A 22,566-nucleotide genomic window follows, 5' to 3' on the forward strand; every position below is an offset into this window, starting at 1 on the left:
GTTGCCCCTCTAGTGCATCTGTTGTTAATTTCATTAACACCACAGCAGCTGAAACTGATTAACAACCCCCTCTGCTACTTAACTGACCAGATTAATATCCCATAAGTTTCATTGACTTTATGCTATACTCTGATTAAAAAGTGTTCCTTTAATTCTTTTGAGCAGTATATATATATACATGCACACATATAAATGAAGTAGGCAACCACTCATAGAAAGCCAGTATTTTGGGATTCCCAGCACCAACCACCATCCTCCCACCACAATTCTTTCTTCATACGTACACATAAAAGTATAAATACAAACATATCTAAATATTTTAACAAAGCAAAAATCCATATTTTACTCATGATGAAGTCTAAAATGAGTGGGAGAAAATATGTATTATGCAAAAATGTATGTTGGTCCTACACTACCTGTGTCATCAGTTTTAAGCTGAAAATTACTACAGAATGAATGCAACATAACTAAACTAGCATGTTGGAAAAATACCAACCATAAGCAGAGTTAGGAGCAAATTACTTTAAAGAATATGAGAAAAGAAAACGAAAGCAGAAGAAGGAGGATGCAAATTTGACATTTTAAGGGTCTTTGAAAGGTTTGTTGTAAAAACTAGGAGTGAAGATAAAAAGGTGGTGATCTCAATGCTAAGGATGCTAGTGAGGCGACTGTGCAGGCCAGCTAGTAATATTTCTTCATCACCACAGCACTTGTCCCACTGAAAATCCCTTTCCAACCCAAGTCACACACATCCCACTATCCAATTCCGCCCTGGTTCGTGCTTACAATTTGCAAAGGTCCTGAATAAATGATGTAGAAAATAGTGTTTTATGAGTTTAATGTATTCTAAATAAGGCAGCATAAAAAACTTGCCCTAAATACACTAGAAACAATAATCACCATTTGCTGTATTATATTTATTTGTCTATCTGTGTGTTCATTTCTTCTTTCTAGTCTGCTGTGTTGCTGTTCGGAACTGTCTTGAGTGTAGGCAAAGGCAGAGAGACAGGACAACAAAAAGTTCTCTGCCAAACTGCAAAACTCAGGAAAATGTGCAGTGTGCTAGTGGGGTGGTGGGTGGCAAGGTAACCTCACATTTTCACTTATTTACTATGATCTTTCTTTTGTAAAGCCTTGTTTTTCTCTTTTTATTGTATACTAGTGTTTATACTTTATTTCATGCATTTTAGTGCAATGGGCTGACATTTGCTCAACCTTCCTGGTGCTTAACAGGCCTGTTGCTCCCTACTAAACTGTATATTAATCAGTTGACAAATGAAGTAGGCATTATTTTAGCTTTATTTAAACAGTTTTAAAAGTGGCACACTGTGGTGCGGTTGCTGGTGTTGCTGCCTCACAAAATGTGGAAATGCAAAGATAATTGATAACTGTACGTTGAATTGCGTGAGAGAGTGCTTTTGTGTTTGTGAATATGACTGTGATAAATTAAACTAAACTAGTGTCATTTACAGAGTCGCCTCCTGCCTTGCATCTAGTGCTTTTTGAATGGCTGTATAATTTTATAAAGTTAGTTTGAAAATAGAAGGGATAGGAGGTAAGTGAATTACAACATTGCAGATAAGGTGGCGCAGTGTCTAGCATAGCCGCCCTATATGATCCTTGACTTAAATCACTTTCTGTATGCAGTCTGCACCTTCTCACCATGTCCCTGTGGTTTTTCTTTTGGGTATTCTGATTTTAATTCTGTATGTTTTTGATTATCTGTAAGTTTATACTGGCACTGCTTGGCTGTGAGCATGACTTGGTTCATTGATATGTTTACTCAGTGCTACTGGAATAAGGCTGTTAACTGGATAAGTAGGTTTGAGAATATTAGGTATGTTAGTATAATCAAAATAGTTTTTAAACAAATTGATTGCTTACTGATATTAGTAAAAACACAATTTTTTCGATTAGACAACCTTGGAGAATGTGCCTGGTAACCTTTCGCCCATCAAAGACCCAGACCGACTGTTACAAGATGTGGATATTAACCGTCTTCGAGCAGTTGTGTTTCGTGATGTGGTGAGTCTTTCTACAATTTCACTTTGTGCAGTCCTTAATTATTGCATTATTATGGTCTTTTAATAGTCTAGTCCACACAGGAATGCAACCATATGACCTTTGAGAAATGATTACAGTGGTCTACAAAAAAAAAACAAAAAAAATTTTTTCACTCCCGTCAAAAATGTTATTTGTTATTTATAGATGTCAGGGTGCTGAATCCAAAACTGGCAATAAAGTCGCTCTTTTATATCCAGTTTTCCAGAGATGAAGGTTTAAAATGAAAAGCGCAGTTGACATGAAAATATTATAAATTACAGTATACAAATAATTGTTTTAAATACAATTATTGTTTGCATAGTTTTTTCCTTTTACAATTCTCTGAAGGTGTTTTAAGGTGGGATGACCAACAAATGTCTGCTAACATAGACTCACTCTATTTTCAAATATATCATCTCACCATTTCCATGTGGAACCTTTCCCCATGTCCATCAGTGATGGCACTCATGTTTTCACACAAATATTCATATGTTATTTTAGGAAATGGATTTTTAGAGACATGTTGCACCCAAGTGCTAGGTAAAAAGAGAGAAGTTCCTCAACCAGTTCCTTGTAGTTTTCCACCTTGTATTCCCAAGAAAATCATGGCACTTGCTTTTTTCAGTAAAGGGAGGGTGTATATTATTTTACCATTCTCTTGTATTTGTTACCTGGTGAAGACAATGGATTCTTGCATATTTCTATGAAGAAAACATCTAAACAAATTTCTCTCTTCTGGACCTTCTCTTGTAACCTTCTAAATACAGTATAAATTCCTGTCAATTCTGAATGATTAAAGAAAGAGAAAAATTGCTAATTGAAAACACAAAATGTGTAGCAAATACTTGTTTTGGGGTTGTTTTTACCTCAAGTAAAGTTTAGACCAAGAAAGACTATAATTTAGCTCAAAATATACATTTAATAATATTGTAAGTATGAAAAACATATCAGTTATAAATACAAGATAGAAGACACTGCCCTATAGGAGGCAACCTTTGAAAACATTTTTATCATCTAAGCATTGTGCAGAAGCAATTTTATTTCCTGTTAGCTTACATTTTTGTGGTGTTCCTGAGGCTTTGTTCCTACTGCAGTCTAAAGATATTCTTTTTGTTTGATTGATTTACTCATTCTAAGTTACCCCACTGCAAGTAAATGATCATGAGCATAGCTTGTAATGGATTGCCTACCTTTTTACCTGTTTTTTTTCTACCCACCAGCCTGTCTTTGAGAAGCAATTTCATTAAAAAATAAATGGATGAATGATTTGTTTTACAATAATTATCATCCTAAAATGTAATAATTGTCAACTTGATTTTGAAAGTAAATTAATTTGATGTTGCAGTTTCTTCCATGCAAAAAAAATATAAAGGGTGAATTGTTTCATCTTACAATTGTCCGAGACAGCGCGTGACAGTACAAGAAGCATGTGGGCAAGCCTAAAGTGCTGGCCAAAGGCTGCAACCGATTGAAACAGCAGCTGCTTTCTTAGCTCCATTCCCTCACACTTCTTTTTTCTCCAATATTCTGTATTGATTCCTTATTCTTTGACCTATTGTGTGTCTCTATACTGCACTAAATTGTTCTCCATATAACTAATCTCATACGATTACTTTTACTAAGAATGAATATATATTAAGCTGAAACACAACATGATTTGACAACTAAGAACTCTGTTCAATACAGAAGGAATGTGTATAAGTGAACATAATTTGTAGATAATGGATTGGTTTACATAAGCGTGAGGGAAATAATTAGTGGTAGATGATTTTTCCTTAAACTCAATATTTTAAGGGAAGCTTGTCTGCCTGGAAACAATTACTTTGTTTGACTTTAGTCTGTATATTACAAAATGGCATATCAACTTTACAGAAACATCAAGGAAGAGCTACAATATAAATTTCAGAGCTGTAAGGTATGAACTACAATAAAGAATGTTTAAGCAATAAAAGGTAATAATAGAAGTGTTTAAAATTATGAAAACAATTAGAATAGTGGATGCCAGCTGTTTCTTTAACACTAGAATTCCTGAAGCCTACAAAAACTTGTAATCCCAGCCCACCTTAAATCCCTTCACAAATCTACCATCAGCTTCTTTTGTTTTGTAAATGTGTTGATCAGCGCAAGCAGCCTGCTGTCTCATCCCCCCACCTTGGCGGTGCTCAGCTTGTGGGCAAAAAGGTCTCCCACCTCAAGCCAAGGCTCCTTATCAGCATTTGGGGTGCCTGGAGTTGTATAGGGTAAATAATATAGGGTGGTCCAGCTCTAATTATGCAATTTTCATTACGCTATAACGTATTAAGTTTATTACATAGAAAATCACCCAAAACATCTCGACCATCGAGAAGTGTGCAAACTGATGACATGAAGAATCGTCTTCGCACCCAACTGGAATTGTCCCTGCATAAATCAAAGTCATCCAGATGTTCTGGATCTGCATAGTTAGATCTGGACCACCCTGTACAGTGTATCATTATTTGGAACACATGCATTTCATGTGTGTTCTGTGTCTACAAAGATCTGGGTAAATGTAGGATGATATGAAATGCAAGAAATGCTGAACACATACCTAAAGCAGAAACTTTTTCCATGTTATACTAATAATGACAAGAAGTGTATATTGTATGAAGACTTTAGCCTAAATATCAAATGCGCTTTTATTCAAGAATATACTGTAACCTAAGGAAAATAAAAGCATTCAATTTACATGTGGCTGTCAATGAGTTAAAAACTCAAGCTCAATGTCTATCGACAGGGAGTTTACATGTATTCTTGAATGGTGTAGAGGCAAGAACTGCTGCCTTATAACCCGAGTTCTAGACTGGGCGCTGCGTGTTTTGAGTAGTGAGCTGCTATTATTATTATTATTTCTACAATATAATAAAAACATACATTTGATTAGAGTCTGTAACACCCAGTGTAAATGTTGGCTACTTGTAAAAGTTAGCGCTTGTTTTTTTATTATTCAGTTTTAATCTCTCAGTGATGTTCACGTGGTACAATGAACTTGCCTCTCCCTCTCTGAGTTGATGCCATTTATCTCCATTCTCTACACTAGAGTAGTGCTGTGGCTGATGCCTGCTTATAATTGTTTGCTGTAGCAGCAATCACAGATACAATGTCCCGTGACTGCTATCAGACTGGATGAAGGCAGACCATATCAACAGACTGCTGCACTCTAATAGGCACCATAAAGTAAAATGGAAATTCCACCTGCAGCTAAAGTCACTTCAGAACGTGAGCAATTTGCCCCGCTAGTGTTTAGATCTGTTTCATTTTATAATATTTATACAAGAAAAAAAAACACACAGATCCAATGAGTACAAATATTTTAACATCTTACACAAAAATATATCTATATAGGTAAAGAAAAAAACAATTATAAGTATAACATATCATTTAACAACAAGAGACATGTCACACCCAATATGAAAAGTCATACAATGTTTACAAGATACAAATTACATACGAGTAAACAAAAACATGTCCAAAATCAAGACATTAAACAAAATAGATGTTACCAAAAAGATCACCATACAAATAACATAAAATAAACATAAGATTAACAATGTGAGCCACACTCATATCTAATAAGTCTATAATAATAAGGATGTATAGATTTGGCCAATGCGCTTTGAGGATTTACCTCTTCTTTGGGGCCCAGCACCAAGTAGATCCACAGTAACTTAATTCCCCAGGAATAACAGTGCACCCAAGTTTACAATTTATATTGAAACATTCTTGCCCCAAATCCTTATAAACGGATAAAATAAATCTTAACCATTCATGTGAATCAAGGAGTCCTACAACTATCTAAACGGGAGAGGATCTACTTCAGTGAACATCTATTTGTGTAGAACTCACAAATGAGAGTACATTTGTGTAATACTGCTGGTTAACTTGCTGCCTGCCCTTATAGTTGTCCTTCCAGTGACACGCTATTCTGTGCCAACCAGACAATATAAAAATTGCTTAAAAATATTTGTATAACTGCACCATTTATAGCTTTCTCAGCAAGAGTGATTCCTCTTTGTTTTTGTTATTCAACCAGTTTCTCTTGTAACATTATTTATGGTATTTTAATTAATTGTATTAAATTTAGGTCCCAGTGAAGAATCTAAACAGAGCAGTAATAAGCAATTCTTAAATGTGTATATACTTGTAGATATGTATGAATTTATATATTTAAAAATGTGTAGCAGTATTCTGTAATTGTTTTTCTTTTTTTTTTTTTAGGACGACAGCAAACAAGCTCAGTTTTTAGCACTGGCTGTTGTGTACTTTATATCTGTATTAATGGTTTCAAAGTATCGTGATATACTGGAGCCACAAAGAGAGACCGCTAGATCTGGAAGCCAGTCTGGAAGAAACATCCGACAAGAAATCAACTCCCCAACAAGTACAGGTCTGGAACTATTAGGTGGATAAACCTTTTTTGTCAGAATTATTAACAGTAGTTTACTATAAGTGATTGTAAAGTATTAATTTGAAAGTGAAACATTACATTTGTAAACCTTCTTAATACATTTTAATACGTTTTTGTTTATCATGGAGCCATAACATAGTGACAAAATGCATGTTAACTGGATATGCGATTTAGAATTTAAAGTACTCCTTACAGTGATAATATTAGTACTGCTGCTACTACTTCATCAATTTAATTCATATCTATCTTTTTCCCCTTTACTATGTTTTGCAACCTTACTATATATAATCTTACATTAAACATAAAAACTAGCCATTGTTTTTTAAAACGTATTTTAGATTTTACCCTTTTTTGTTGAAATCATTCTTGTATACCATTGGAAAAGGAGAGATGTTTTCTTATTCTGGTGTTGTATCTACTTTATTAAAACTACAGTAATAGTAATACAGTAACCAATCATCTGTGACATGTGATCTGTTTAAAAATAACATCATACAAAGGCAAATGAAAAGTCATAAAGCTACAATAAATGTCAAAAAAAAAAAAAATAATAATAATCCAGACACAAGATCAAAAGAAACTGAGTATGATTTGCTTCTATACTTCATTGAAGACTTATTATGCTGTTTACATCAGTGATCTGTCAGTGCTGATTAGCCAGGCAGTTTACCAAAGAAGAAAAGATTCATTGAATCCAGATAAAAAAAATATGGAGTGCTACTCACATAAATTGAAGCTACAAAATATTTTTGGCGGCTTAGCTAATGAGGTCACTTTGGCTAAAATGGTCATGGTGAGCTAATGTCCGTGCTATACTGGTTTTATGCAGTGGGCTGATTGACGTAATTAACTGATCAGAATGTGCTGCTGGTGAAAAGGACTATATTACAATTCAGAAAAACCTCTGTTAAGCTGAATTGACACAGGAGACTCAGGGGAATATTGGGAAAGTGATAGTAAAAAGTGATAATAAAAGATTAATAAGAGGAGTTAAGTATCCTCTTCCAAATTTGTACATTTGTATTTGTGTGTATATATATACTGTATATATAAATCAGTCCATCCATTGATTTTCTGAAGGTTTGTAACCTGATGTTATGAAAGGGAACAGACACAACAGGGGGAATTCCTAAAACTAGCAAGTGTATTTTGTCAAAATTTGGAATAAATCACAGATTCTAAGCTAAATATCTTGCAAAAGCAAAATGAGAGTTGTTTTAAAGTTATGTGAGTGTTAAAAAGTTATTTTTGGGAGAGTGGAACCTCTCATATGTTTGCAACCTTTAAAACATTTTGTAATTCTTTGTGCAAATGCTTCCAAACAATGGTGCATTCAGTGTTCAGTGTTGATTGCATTGAGATGATCAGATATGCCTGGAAGCTATTTTTTACGAATAGAATGTTGGAATGATACATTTTTGAACATACTTTTTTGTTTTCGTGCGGTTAGTCATTGATGCAGATTCATCCATCAGTAATTTCGTCAGCCACTCTTACTTTCTCAAGCACAGCAATTCTCAAATGGTAGGCAGCGATTCCCCTTGGACAGGATGAATTCAGTGTTGAAATAATTTCCTGCTTTCCCAGAATGTTAGATTATGACAGTTTAATTCCCATTATGTTCTGTATGATGTAAGATTTATCATCAGCATTTTTCTTTTATAATTAATGTACTTACTTAATTAATAGTGTTACTTTATGCAGTATTCAGTTGTGGTGCTCATTTCAGAGCTGGCTTGACTAGAATTAAGCAGGACAGTTAATGGTGGCTTATTGACGATTATAGGACTTTTCTTTTTGAGCATTTTGTAAAGCTGTTTTTAGAAGTCAGTCTTTCAACTTTTTTTTGTGTTGCAGTACTTTCTGGTGCTCCTCAAACTGGTTAATCTGGGGAGCCTTTTTATACTTTTAAAAGCCGCAGTTCACAGAGTTTCAATTTCATGCCAAGCCCTTATACATAGAGTTTGCCTGTAGGCATAGCCCATAATGCATTAATTTAGCCTTGTTTTATGAGAGGGTATCTTTTATTCAGTAATAAGGACAAAATAAAATTTGTTTGATACCAGAAGTTATACTGATGTGATTTTAGGATATAGAGAGGACTAGATTGCTAGTTATTTCTCGATATGTGAAATCATAGAACTGAAAGAGCAAGTATTTCGCTTTTTCACATGACTACATGTTTATTCATAGAATTCTCCTAGCAAATAATAATCATTCTCTAACTGAGTGTGGTTATACACATGGGTGTGCCATATGATGGACTGGTTGTAGTTGAAGATTGGTTCCTGACTAGCATTCAGTGACTTTGTTTGAAAGAAAAATATTGTATATTACAGATTAACAGCTATAGACAATTAGAAAATGTTGCAATAATACTGCTACGCAATTTCACTGATGTCTTATGGCATCATTCAAGTAAAGCCAGTGTAGGAAGCAGATAAGCATAACTCATATGACCAACACTTAAAACAATATGTGGTAATACCTGGTGATCACTTCCATGAATAATTATTGTTTATGTTATCTTTTACAATTTTTGGAAATATTATCACTCTGTTCAGCTTCTTCTATATGCCATGAATGTAAATTACTTGGACAATTATTATGGTTGATTCGGTTGGCATTTGCAGCGTTTGTGACAGCTTTGGTCTTCTGTTTTCAGGATCTTAAATGAAGTATCAGGCATCTGTCCCGTTTTCCTTTCTTAATTCGTCTTTTCTTTTGTTAAAGACAAAATGGCAGAGTACATGAGTTATACAGGATTTTTATTCACATATATTTTTTATGCAAGTCAGTGGTTTTGAATTCTACTTTTTGATGTATTTTATTCAGAAAAATGCAAACTATTATTTGTGTTTACTGAGTGCCTATAATCAATCTAAAATGTTATTCATTTGATATTTTTGTTTAATTGTCTTTTATGTTTTGCTTAATATCATGTTCATCATTTTTAACTTAGTTAATTAATATTTTTGCAAGTGATTAGATAAATTAGCCCTCAAAACCCTGAACTGAGTTAAGTAACTTTGAGAATGTTACATGATGTTAAAAATATTTGGTCTATGAAAGTTTTAAAAAAGGATATAGTGCCATCTACTGGTAAATTTTAAGAAGAAAATAAATGTATTCAGATCATAACACAAAAGATCATCAAACTAGTATTATTTAAATACTCAGCTATTAGTTTATTGATATCATATCTTTAGGCACAGAAGACACAAATAGTGGCTTAGTAAGTGATAAGGTAAAGACACTGGTTGAAGTTCATTGTTTTGCTATACAGATACAGTGTTTGAATAAATACACTTGTTATATTCCTTGTACCGTTCCCTTTTCCTTCCTTACCACAAAAAAAAAAATCTATTCCATAATTTAACCACTAATTAATTCAATTTAATTTTCCATTTATGTTTTTTTCTAACCCATTTTACCCATGTTAAGATGACAGAGAGCTGGTGTCAGTCTCAGCTGTAGTGAGCTAAAGTGAACACACACCCATGCCAGGGCAATTTAAAGTTGCCATTAAACCTAATACACATGTCTTTGGGCTATAGAAAGAAAATGTTGCTATCCAGAGGAAAACCTATACATGCGTAAAGATAACGTGCAACTCTTCATTAGCAAAACCCAGAATTTGTGAGCAGTTGCGACCACTATGCAACCTATTATTCAATATAAAATATATTTCCACTAAATATTCCCTTAATTTGTTGTTTTTTTTAATGTTGTTACATTTTGCTGTACACCAGACAACATTGTAAACACCATAGTCATGATTACAGTATTTGTACTTCTCCATTACCAATTTCTGCTGAATATCTCCGAAATAATAAGACATTTTCATGGGTTTAGGGATTGTTAAGAGTTTGGCTGTTGCTGGCGTAGACGCCTGCTCCCCATGACCCTCAACTGGATTACAAGGGTTTGAGAATGTTATGTTAAATTTCTTTATGTGCTCTCTTGCTACTGGATTACATTTTCAATTTATGAGAGCACAAAATGTAGCTCTAAAAAATCCCTTAAACATAATCTTAAACATTTCAGCAGATTCCATCATGCATTGCTGCTTGTGTGAAGCATTATTTTTCTCAGTAAACTCACCTCTTATGAAACAGCGTCTACCAATCTAAAATATGTGCTACATACATCAATTTCACCATTTTAACCTGTAAAAGAACCTTGAGAAAAAAATTAGCTCCTGGAATATGGTATATATGCATTTGCCATGCAAACTTGTGTTCTAAAATTAAAGGTTTTATATAAGTTCAAAAAATATACAGGGCCAATCCTGATTTTACAATGAATCCTATAGGGCATGGGGCTGCAACTGAAAATAAAAGCATAATAACTTAACCAAATACATCCATTTTTCAAGCCAAGACAGTTGTTGAGTATCGATCTGTGTCTTGCAATTCCACACACATTATAAAATAGCTTATACATGTTGTTTTTGAATAAAAAAACACCAATATTACAGTATAAGATTTAGCGATTTTTTGGGAAGACCAGCTGTGCGTGCTACCTCAGCACAGGTCTTCTTGCGCCTTTCACCCCCCACCGATCAACCAGAGGGGCGTGGTTTCTACACAGAAAACAAAATCACAGTAAACTGTGCCATGTGGTTGGCTTTGTTTTGATTCACTGCCATATTTACTTAACAACTCACACAAGCAAATAGAAAACGTATCCTTACGTCGAGAAAAGTAGTACCAGGAATTTCCTTTAAAATGATTATTTCCAGATCCCTTTTGTTTTTAATAGCATGCATCAGAAACACGAAAGGTGTGTTTTCATAAACTGAAACTCAAAGAGGACGTATTCATACAAGCAAATAGAAAACGTATCCTTACGTCGAGAAAAGTAGTATAAGGAATTCCCTTTAAAATGATTATTTCCAGATCCCATTTGTTTTAATAGCATGTATTGTAAACACAAAAGGTGTGTTTTCGTAAACTGAAACTCAAAGAGGACGTATTCGGTAAGTTTTTATGATTTTATATTCTATTGGAGCCCCATGCTCTAATATATAGGCTGCATATATTTTTTTTTAATTCATAGGAAAAAGCTTGACATTAAAACACTGATTTATGTGGCAAATGAATATATGGCATGTTTGTTAAAAAAAATACCAAGCTTATACTTTAATGTCAGATGCTATAAACCGAAACTTACTTAACTTACATGAACATCATTTATTTCTAGGTTTCAATAACCACAACATACAAAATACAGATTTTTAGCAATATTAAAATACGTGCATAATCCACTCAAATAACTTTTGACGTTACAAGATCAAAAATGCAAACTAATCAAATAAGCAGCAGCAATTTAAATGTCTGCATAAAGAAATATAGTGCTCAATATGTTATATGCATTCAGTTTCAAGTATTGTAAATTAAAATGTAAAGTTTAATGTGTTACCTGTGAGTGGAGACAATGTGCCCAATGGCCCTGAACGGTCTTGCTGATGACACACTGGTCACAAGAATGGAAAAAAGTTTCCTGGACAACCTTGGTAAGATGAGATAGTTCTGGTGCATGGCCCTTCCACCACACCCTACTCTGTTTGAATGGATGGCAACGTAAGGAGGACTGACTTGAGATTTGTAAACTGAGTAAAACTTGCATTCCCTTCTGTATGTGCAGCTAGTAATACTTAGCACATATATGTAATACATTTAGCACAATTTGTTTGATTTTAATGGCAGTGTTAAATCAGATGGTATTTCAATGCTCTTGTCTATTCAAATGCTCCTTTCACACAGAGTTTATCTATAAATCTCAGGTGATTACTTTGAACATTTGGACTTTCCAGAGTGCATTAATACAGTCCGCTCTGGAAAACTGTTAATTTTATGGGTTTATATCTGATAGGCCTTCTATGTTTTGTGGTTTTATATTAATTTCTTTAGTGGTTTATTTTATCCTTTTTTAGTATTAGTAAAGTCTACCTGAGATGGCATTGATGACCTAGGCTTCAGTGCCCACTTTCTGGGCTGAAACTACCAGATTCGAAAGTTGTAGACAGGAGTGAAGGCAAAGCTTAGTCTTCATGTGAATGGCATGGCGTGAGGTTAATGTTGAAAGTCAACTTCCATTCCAGGGGATGCATCTTGCTAACAGGCGAGCCTTCTGTTCCCTGAGATCAAATTGTCAGGTGAGGAGCTACTGAGTCTGTAATTCCAAAGAACCAAGTTTGTCATTGATATTCTGCAACAGTCGGACATTTTCCACTGCATTCATTCAGCTCTATTCCGTTTCCTAATCGTTTTGGCATTTACAGCCAAAGTTATGGTGATTACAGTAAGGCTCATGCTATATCATTAGTTATCTTTATTCTGTTCTTCTCTTTCTTCAAAGTCAGCTAGACTCTAGTGGCAATCCGTGCACAAAACATTTAACATCGCATAATGCATACACTCATTCCAGTGACTTACTGTGTTGTTTTTCCTGTGAATAACTAAACAGAAAAGCCACCTTCATCTTGACTTGCTCTAGGGTCCAAAAATAAAAGAATAAAAGAAAAAGAAAACACAGATAATGACATCATGGGATTTGTTCCAAAGAAGTTGTGCAGAAACCCAATGTCACTTTACATTTTTGTCTTATATTTATTGTGAGAAAAAGATATCACATTTTTAAATAAAAGTATGGCCTAATGTTTAATATATTTTAATATATAAAAAACAATACAATCATCATCATGTATTGTTTACATTGTAGCCTACTTTTATTCCTGATGTAAAACTGTCCAGGAAGGCTTTAACAGTTAACATCCAATATTTGTGTATTATTAAACATTTTATAAAAAGATTGTCTATAAGTCTTTTACTGACTATTTGCATTTTGCATGGTAGACTTTAACAAGCAATGAGACTAAGCTCCTAGTCATTCAATTGTCTTTCATTTTCTGCACCCAATTTTAATATTTTAGAATGTTTATGGGAGACATCAGGCACAAGGCAGAAACCAGTTCTGGACAGCAGACTCACTTCCTCATTTATACCAGTCAAACATTTAAGTCTAACATTTACAAATTTGGAATGTAGCAAGAAAGTGGAAAACCACTGTGGGTAGCACTGCTGCCTCGCAGTTAGGGGACCCGGGTTCGCTTCCCGGGTCTTCCCTGCATGGTGTTTGCATGTCCTCCCTGTGTCTGCATGGGTTTCCTCCCACAGTCCAGTCATGCTGGTTAGGCGCATTGGTGATCCTAAATTGTGCTTTGTGTGTGCCCTGCACCTGGCTGGTGCTCTGCCTGAGGTTTGTTTCCTTTCTTGCGTGTGTGTTGGTTGGGATTGGCTCCAGCAGACCCCCGTGACCCTGTAGTTGGGATATAGCGGGTTGGATAATTGATGGATGTAGTTTGCAAGATAGACCACATTCCACTGAAAGGAATAAAGATCTAAGTTTATATTGTCTCTAGATAGATAGATTTATGAGTTTATGAGTGCTAAACAGTTTCAATCAAATGAAAAAACAAAAGTGAAAGTATGAAGTGAAAAAAATAATCGGTCTATTTCATTATTATTGTTATTTTTATTATTATTATTATTGTTATAGCATGAGAGCACCAAGGTACAATTATTAATGCTACTATCTGGTGGACGTGAGTTTAAATCCCATGTGTGGTTGCTGTCTGAGTGGGATTCCTCCATGTTTGCATGAGTTTTTCTCCAGGTACTTTGGTTTTCTTCCCACTTCCAAAAACACATGCATATCATATTAGTTTTCAATTGTAATTTACCATAATGTGAGTGGATCCTGTGATAGACTGTTGAACTGTCCATGGCTGGTTTCTACCTTGCGCTCAATCTTGCAGGAATATGCTTTAGTCCCTGACATGGAATAAGCAGGTTTAAGAATGTTATATTAATGCATTATTATATAATCTTGGCTGTGGCTCTGTAACAGGGCTATTATACAGTACATTGTTCCTTAGTGGACCAAATTCACATAGTTGATTAGTTCTAAAGGCACTTTCTTTTTTTAATGATTGATATTTGGATGATTCTTCACTGGTGTCTTTTTTCATATTTCACTTAATAACATTAATGCAGATAATTGTGTATTGCAGATGCAAATAGGGATGCCATTCTTTAAGTGACTGGAAGATAACTGGAAAATGGTAGACTGGATTAAGTCTATTGGCTTGTCATACCACACTGGATCTGTGGAGCAAAAATGTAGACAGATTTGCAAAATGTTACATTATTTCTAACATTTTTGCCGAATTTCAGTGGTACCTGGTATCACAGTCTTTTTAGTCAAATTACCTACCTACACGATTTTGGAATGATATCTATCTATCCATCCATCCTGCTAGTCAATTCTATTTATTCATCTTATATAACAATCTTTTGTCTTATGTATTTATTTCTGCATTCCATTATTTTGTAGTTTTTCATGATTTGTTGTTGTCCATGTAAAAGACCTGCTGTTTCCAAAGTATACCAGTGCCCTCTACAGGCACAATGAAGCTAATTTAGTTTAATGGGGAAAATAAGAAACTAGAGAAGCTTAAAAATATTCCTGCATATTGAATGTTGTAATAGTACTTGTGTTAGCTTTTTTTTGTCTTTACTGTACGCTTTTTTGTTTTAATATGTGGCAAAGTGGTGCTTAGTGCCAGTGCTTCACAGATCCAGCATTCCTCAAAACACGTTGGCCAGATCTACACCTTGCATTCGGTTTTTTCTAGGATTCATGATATATATCCATCTGTTTTATCTTGGTAGAGTAATATATATATATATATTGCTCTACTTTCCCCTATTGTATTATTAATATGTAGCCTTAGAATGCCTAATCTCATAGACTTACCACTGTATATAACTTATCCCCACCTTCCCTTCTATATCTATAACCTCAGGCAATTAGATGTAGTAAAAAGACAAGCAGGAGTTTCGTTACACATAAAATAATGTATTACTGATAATATTCATAAATAATAACAAAATGCAAAGTACATTTGAATATTGGCAACCATACAACCTGATTAAATGGTGATGTGTAATTCAGGTGGCACACAGACTTGTAGTTACTTCAAATGTCTCTAGTTAAGGCATCGTTGGTGCTCAGCTTTCAGCCGCATGTCAGTTCAATATGGCTGCTGAGCTGAGCTCTTCATTGTGTTGTCTTCATCATCACAGGTTAGAAAGAGAGATGCTTCTTTCATTATATGTTGGTAAGAAAGAGAGAATGTGGCTGAGCAAGCAAATGTATAGGTTTTCTGTCCAACCCCTACGGCCAATCCAGACAGCCATATCTCAAACCAATGGGTGAAATAGAAGATCTGATCTCCTGCCCCAAAACCATATGTTAAACATCCTGGCTTCCTTGCAGGGGGTTCAAAGACTTTAGCAGAGAAATACTCATCAAACTGGTTTAAGACACATCCGCCCAAATCCTGTCATAAAATTACAAAGAGACAGTCGTAAAAATTGCAAACACAAATACCTCTAAATTACATTGGTTTGCCTAAATTATAAATAAAGACATACAAAACATTTATCAAGTTACTAGCAAAATCTCACATCACAACACCTCCATTATCCAACCCGCTATATCCTAACTACAGAGTTGCGCTGGAGCCAATCCCATCCATCCATCCATTCATTTTCCAACCCGTTGAATCCGAACACAGGGTCACGGGGGTCTGCTGGAGCCAATCCCAGCCATCACAGAGCGCAAGGCAGGAACCAATCCTGGGCAGGGCGCCAACCCACCGCAGGACACACACACCCACACTCAACAACAACAACAACATTTATTTATACAGCACATTTTCATACAAACAGTAGCTCAAAGTGCTTTACATATTAAAGAATAGAAAAATGAAAGACACAATTATAAAACAAAATAAATCAACATTAACATCGAATAAGAGTAAGGTTCAATGGCCAGGGGGACTCACACACCAAGCACACACTACGGACAATTTAGAATCGCCAATCCACCTAACCGGCATGTCTTTGGACTGTGGGAGGAAACCGGAGTACCCGGAGGAAACCCACACAGACACGGGGAGAACATGCAAACTCCACGCAGGGAGGACCCGGAAGAACCCGGCAAACTTGGCTCGGAGCCAATCCCAGTATGATATATATTTTTTGATAGTTATTATAAATAACTAGGGCTGATAGTTATTTTTAGTTGGTTGTTTTTTTATTTCTTTTTTAATTTCTTTTCTTATTGTTACTATTGTTTGCTGTATGATTATATATGTTTTATGTGTATATGTTTTGATTGTAATTTTTTTATTTGCTTTTGTACAGTAATTACAATATTTTCTCATATGGCCCATTGGCATGTGTACAACATATATTTTTAGGGTGTTAGCAAATTTTGTTGTATTACACGTGGGATATTAAATTTAGGTTTATAACTAGTTTGTGGGAACATTCTATTTCCCCATATATCAATTATTTTTTGTAAAAGTTTCTGTTTTATGCACTATACTTCATTCTATAATAACTGCTTTTACTTATTTAAAATTTAGAGTGTGAGTGGAATTATCTACTTTGACATTTTTTTCTTTTTTTCCTTTATATGCATTTAAAATACATGTCGAAACCTGTTTTGGGTTCTATTCCAGATACTTTAGTGTTGTTAGAAGACATTGCAAATAGAAGAATTAGAAGAGAGCACATATTTATAGATGATGATGACTGGCTTCTAAGTCGATTTCAATATCCAAGAGCTCTACTGTTGGCGCTGTGTGCTCAACTGGCACTATCTTTACAAAGGCAGACTTTGAGGAATTGTGCTCTACTTGCTCCTTTGCAAGTTCTGTCTACTCGCGGGTTTTTAGCTACAGGAGCTTTTCAACGTGATTTCACAATCATCACTGAGTTTCACCATGCCTCCTGTATAGGATGATATTATCCTCTTGTCATCCAAATATATAAAATGTCCTTACTGTATTGATTTTTAATAATCCTGCAATTTGTTTGCTTTAAAAACAGTCTTTACATGACTACAGAAAGTCTACAAAATTTTAGTGTGCAATTTTTTCTTTTGTTATTGAGCATTACTTCACTACTGCAGTAAGATTCCATGTATTAATTTCTCCTTATATAACATGATTGACAAATGATAAAGAAACAATCTGACATTTATTTCAGGGAAACTTTACATATTATAGGCACAACTGTGTTTTTTAGAATAAGTCAATACATCATTAAGCTCATCGGTTTATATTTCTGACTTTTAATACCACCATTAATATAATAAAATGCAAAGTTGTCTTCATCCTGTCTATCACTGCCTCATTCCTTAATAAGGCGATGCCTCTAGTCCGGCTTCTGACATCGTTTTAACATTTTTTTCTCCTTTCCTCAGCCCCCTATCCCACTGGAGCAAAAGTACAACCTCTCTACCACCCACCATTATATCTTAGATCTACAAAGGGGAGAGTTACTGGTGCCTTCACAAATAATGGTTCCCTTCTTCACTCCCCATAGACATAGAGACATCACAGTGTCAGTACAACTTCTGAAAAGGCTTTAGAGGTCACACTGACAAAAACATTTGAATCATCTAAATAATATGCAGAAGCAAAGTCCAAGAAATGCTGGTGGAATATGGAAAAAAAGCATCCATTTATTTATTTTCTAAGTTATTATCAGCGAATAAGTGAGAAAAACTAAACTTGAAAATGAGCAAAAAAAAAAAAAAAAGGCTGCCTTTACAGTGAATTATAACAATAGTGTTTTCTGGGCATTTGACAAAATTTTCCTCTTTGCAGTTATACGTAGAAATATTGCTGAACATACATACTGTTCCTGTCCACACCTTTTTCATATAATAAAGCTGAAGTTCAATCTTGTAAGTGATTGTGGTTTGTGTGGGATAGTCTCCATCTTCCTGCAGAATGTTATACTTGTAAAAGTCAGTTCAGAAAATTAACAAATGGTTAACTGGAAATTAGATGAAAACATCCATCCATTCTCCAACCCGCTGAATCCGAACACAGGGTCACGGGGGTCTGCTGGAGCCAATCCCAGCCAACACAAGGCACAAGGCAGGAACCAATCCTGGGCAGGGCGCCAACCCACCGCATAGATGAAAACATTTTGGAGTTAAACATATGTATTAGGGCAGCATGGTGGCGCAGTGGTAGCGCTGCTGCCTGGCAGTAAGGAGACCTGGGTTTGCTTCCAGGGTCCTCCCTAAGTGAAGTTTTCAAGTTCTCCCCGTGTCTGCATGGGCTTCCTTCGGGTGCTCTGGGTGCAGGTTAAGTGCATTGGCTATCCTAAATTGTCCCTAGTGTGTGTGTGTGTGTGTGTGTGTGTGTGTGTGTGTGTGTGTGTGTCCTGCGGTGGGCTGGTGCCCTGGCTGGGATTTGTTCCTGCCTTGTGCCCTGTGCTAGCTGGGATTGGCTCCAGCAGACCCCCGTGACCCTGTAGTTAGGATAAAGTGGGTTGGACAATGAATGACTGACTGACTGACTAACATATGTATTATGATCCTTAAATCAATTTGCTGTGATCCTTCACACCCTCTCCTAAGCACTTCAGGCATAAATCAAGAACTATTCTTTGATGTTGGCACTATCTATCGTTGGGCACACTAAAACCCAAACATACTCTAAAACAGGGGTCTCCAACTCCAGTTCTGGAGGGCCACAGTGGCAGCAGGTTTTCATTCTAACCCTTTTCTTAATTAGTGACCTGTTTTTGCTTCTAATTAAGTTCTTTTCAATTAATTTTATTTGACTTTCTCTTGAAGACTCAGACTCCTTAATTGTTTTTATTTTCCTTAATTAGCAGCCAAACAATAATGAGATACAAAATGAACCAAAACGTGACCAACATTGTCCATTATACAATATTTGAAAAAAAGAAAAGTGAAGGTCTTAGGAATGCTGATCTGCTCAGGTCCCCAAAACATTTTAACAGTGCTCTTAGAAAACAGAAAATCAACAATTTTAAAAAATGTGTTATTGAACAATGACAACAGCAATGAGTCATGGAATTAAAGAATGGGTTTAATTAACAACAAGAATCAGAGCCTAATTAAGCAACTGGTTGGAGTGAAATTGGTTGGACTTTGAGGCCCTGACTTATTTGGTCTTCTGTTTGTTCACTCACTTCACATTTCATTTCTCTGAGCGTGCCATTTAAGGAAAGAAATGAAGCAAATCAGAGGAACGATGAATAAATTCATTTGAACAAATCTTAAAAAGCAAGTCAATTAAAATTAATTCTAAAGAAGTTAATTAGCAAAAACAGTGCACTAATTAAACCAGGGTTTTACAGCCACTTGGGCCCTCCAGGACTGGAGTTGGGGACCCATGTTCTAACACTAGGCAGATTTAATAATGTCAGCTAAATTAACGCATATGCTTTTGGATTGTGGGAAGGAACCGGAAATATCAATGGAAAAAGATAAGAAGACACTGAAAGGAAAGGCAAACTTCACTCAAAAGAGATGAACAGATTTACCAGGAGCTGAGAGGCAGTAGTGCTATTCAAAGCACAAACTATTGAAGCCAAATAAAATTAGATAATGTGTAATAAATAAGATACTGTTGTTCTGTAAAATTAATAAGAGTAATAAATATCACAAAAAACTATTTTGTGTAAATTTACTTAATTTTGGTTAGGATTACAAGTAAGCAGTCAGAGTAGATAAACCTTCCCTGCAGATCTCCTATCAAATGTTTTTAATCACACCTTCACACTCCATTAGTATTCTGGTGTATGTTCTAGTCACTTTGTACTGTTTATGAGAATGATTTTGTATTGAAATATGATTCATCCATTAAACCAAAGGATACCTGGCAACCTTGTTAAGGGACTAACATATTATTTGAGTATTATTGAGAGTAGCAAAAGGCCAGGAGATGGTAATGAAAACTAAACATGGCCAGAGTGAGAAGCAAAGTTATAACTGGGAAGTGAAATAGAACTAAGAATTCGCAAGCCAAGGAGTAAGACAAAAATCAAAGATGAACATGAGAGTCAGGAAATCAAAAATCAACATAGCATGAAAATAGATTAACTATACCAAACTGAATGTTTTCTTATCCAACAAGGAAAAGGGAATGCTGAAATAGTTTAATATTTATAGCATCACCACCATGACCTCATTGATGTAACAAAGAATGGCATACGATTCTTCCAAGGGGCTCACATTAATAAAAACGACGTTAGCCAGAATCAACTTTTTAGGACAGAATCAAAATCAAAAGTTACACTACAAAAATGTGATCTGCAATCCCAGAAACCCAAAAATACACAAATATATGTACATAAAATCTTAATAATATTACAAATCATACTCCCTCACAATCAACAGCAATACTATTTCCCTGCTCATCAACTATGTCTTTTTAAGATATAAATATCGATCTTTTGCTATCTGGCTTCATACCAAAATAGCAACTTACTGCTTTCCTTCCTTCTAACCTCCTGCTTTACAGAATAACTTGTTGAAGAGTATAATTTTGCCCTCTGGAAAGTAATTGGGAAACCTCACAAAATAAGCATCTCTTATCAATATGTACCCATTATGATTAAGGTCACCCAGCCCAAAAAAAAAGAAAACACAGACACTAACAATATCTGTAATCTTCCATCCTAATCATAGAGCCTTTCTTGAACATTGCTTTACTACGTATCTTGGCATTATCATTCCCTAGCGGCACCTAAGGATACCCACTCCTATTATAACATGACACAAGTTTGCTCATGCACTCTCTTTTTGGGTCTGTGGACAAGATACTCTCTTCTCACAAATTTGTTCTTATTCACTAAATAGACCGAATAGTCACAGTTTGTGTTCAAATACAACTCTTTGGTTGTTTAGTATAGTTAGCCTAAGAATATTAGACTTTTGACAAACAAGAGGACACCATTTAGACAATTCTCCTTGCTTGGTTTTAACAAGCAGCTAATTTGTCCCAATATTTGATTCAGGTGCTTTTTAAAAGTTGTGAATATTTCTGGTTCAACAACATAACTCAGGAGTTTGTTTCTGATTCTCGTGTCCCTTTCTGTGAAAAAGCTAGGTCATTTTTATCGATGCATTTGACCGTTTTAAAGCCCTGTGTTAAATCCCAGGTACTGTAGCCTAAATTGCAGAAGCAGTACGAGCATTTTGTCCTTAAATTTATATTCAGGAGTTTTTACAATATAACCCGACAATTTAAATTTCCTTATTAATTGCTTCTTCATATTGACTAGTGCATCAAAGGCAACCCCTAAATAATTTGTAAGAGCTTGCTTCCTCTAACAAAGGCATAAATTATGTTTTTTTTGGCCTGTGAGTAGACTTTTGTTGCATTATATTGCATTTCCTGCTGTTTTGAATATTGTCTTTTTGAATTATGCATGAATGCATTTTTAAAAAATTGATGTTAAATTTTATCATAGTCAATTTTATTTGTTTTGCAATATTGAGTGTGTTGTGTTTTCTTTTACTGTAGAGAACCCAGCTTCATTTTCTGAAAATATTAAGGATAAAGAAAACATAACCCCCATTGAAGATCTACATATTGAGAGTTCCCTGCCACACACAGATTCAGGGATTGGAGAAGAGCAGGTCTCCAATGTACTGAATGGCACAGATCTTGAACAAAGTGCAGGCCCTGATGCCATGAGTGAGCTTCTGTCAACTTTATCATCAGAAGTGAAGAAATCACAGGACAGCTTACCAGAAAGTCCAAGTGAAATTCTAAAGCCTGCATCTTCTATATCAAGCATAAGCCAAGGTAACAAAGGAATCAATGTCAAAGAGATCCTGAAGAGCTTGGTGGCAGCTCCTGTTGAAGGACCAGAATCAGGACCTGAACCCCTACCATATCCAGACCCTTCTGTGAAAAGAGAAGCACAGGTCATTCTGCCCATGCAGTTCCACTCTTTTGACAGGTATGGCTGTTTATTGAAATACATTTGAGCATGTGCTGCTGCTTGCTATTAGTGCCAGAACATTTTAGTTTTATTTCTTGACTTGTGTTAAAAGTAATGTGTCAGTTTTCAATACAGTAATATGATCTAAGTGATATGCTTCCATGGTGTCAATTTAGATTTGCTTATTAAAGATGGACAGAATTTATACTGATGGTAACCATTATTCTGGTGAAATGAATA

At 35.2% G+C, this 22,566-nt stretch overlaps 1 protein-coding gene across 15 annotated transcripts in view; it reads left to right on the forward strand.

Moving 5' to 3' along the window:
• Positions 1-22,566, forward strand: part of nbeaa (neurobeachin a) — an 894,135-nt gene that overhangs the window by 402,607 nt on the left and 468,962 nt on the right. For 11 of the 15 annotated variants that reach the window (XM_039745777.1, XM_039745778.1, XM_039745780.1 and 8 more), the window contains 4 exons: positions 955-1,085; positions 1,918-2,025; positions 6,280-6,463; positions 21,903-22,344. In XM_039745777.1, coding sequence (XP_039601711.1) covers positions 955-1,085; positions 1,918-2,025; positions 6,280-6,463; positions 21,903-22,344 — 865 coding nt within the window. The remainder of the gene's footprint in view (positions 1-954; positions 1,086-1,917; positions 2,026-6,279; positions 6,464-21,902; positions 22,345-22,566) is intronic. The other 4 variants (XM_039745781.1, XM_039745786.1, XM_039745791.1 and 1 more) reach the window with 1 other exon arrangement.

The sequence above is a fragment of the Polypterus senegalus genome, chromosome 2 (assembly GCF_016835505.1).
Source record: "Polypterus senegalus isolate Bchr_013 chromosome 2, ASM1683550v1, whole genome shotgun sequence".
In the NCBI taxonomy this organism is placed as follows: domain Eukaryota; kingdom Metazoa; phylum Chordata; class Cladistia; order Polypteriformes; family Polypteridae; genus Polypterus; species Polypterus senegalus.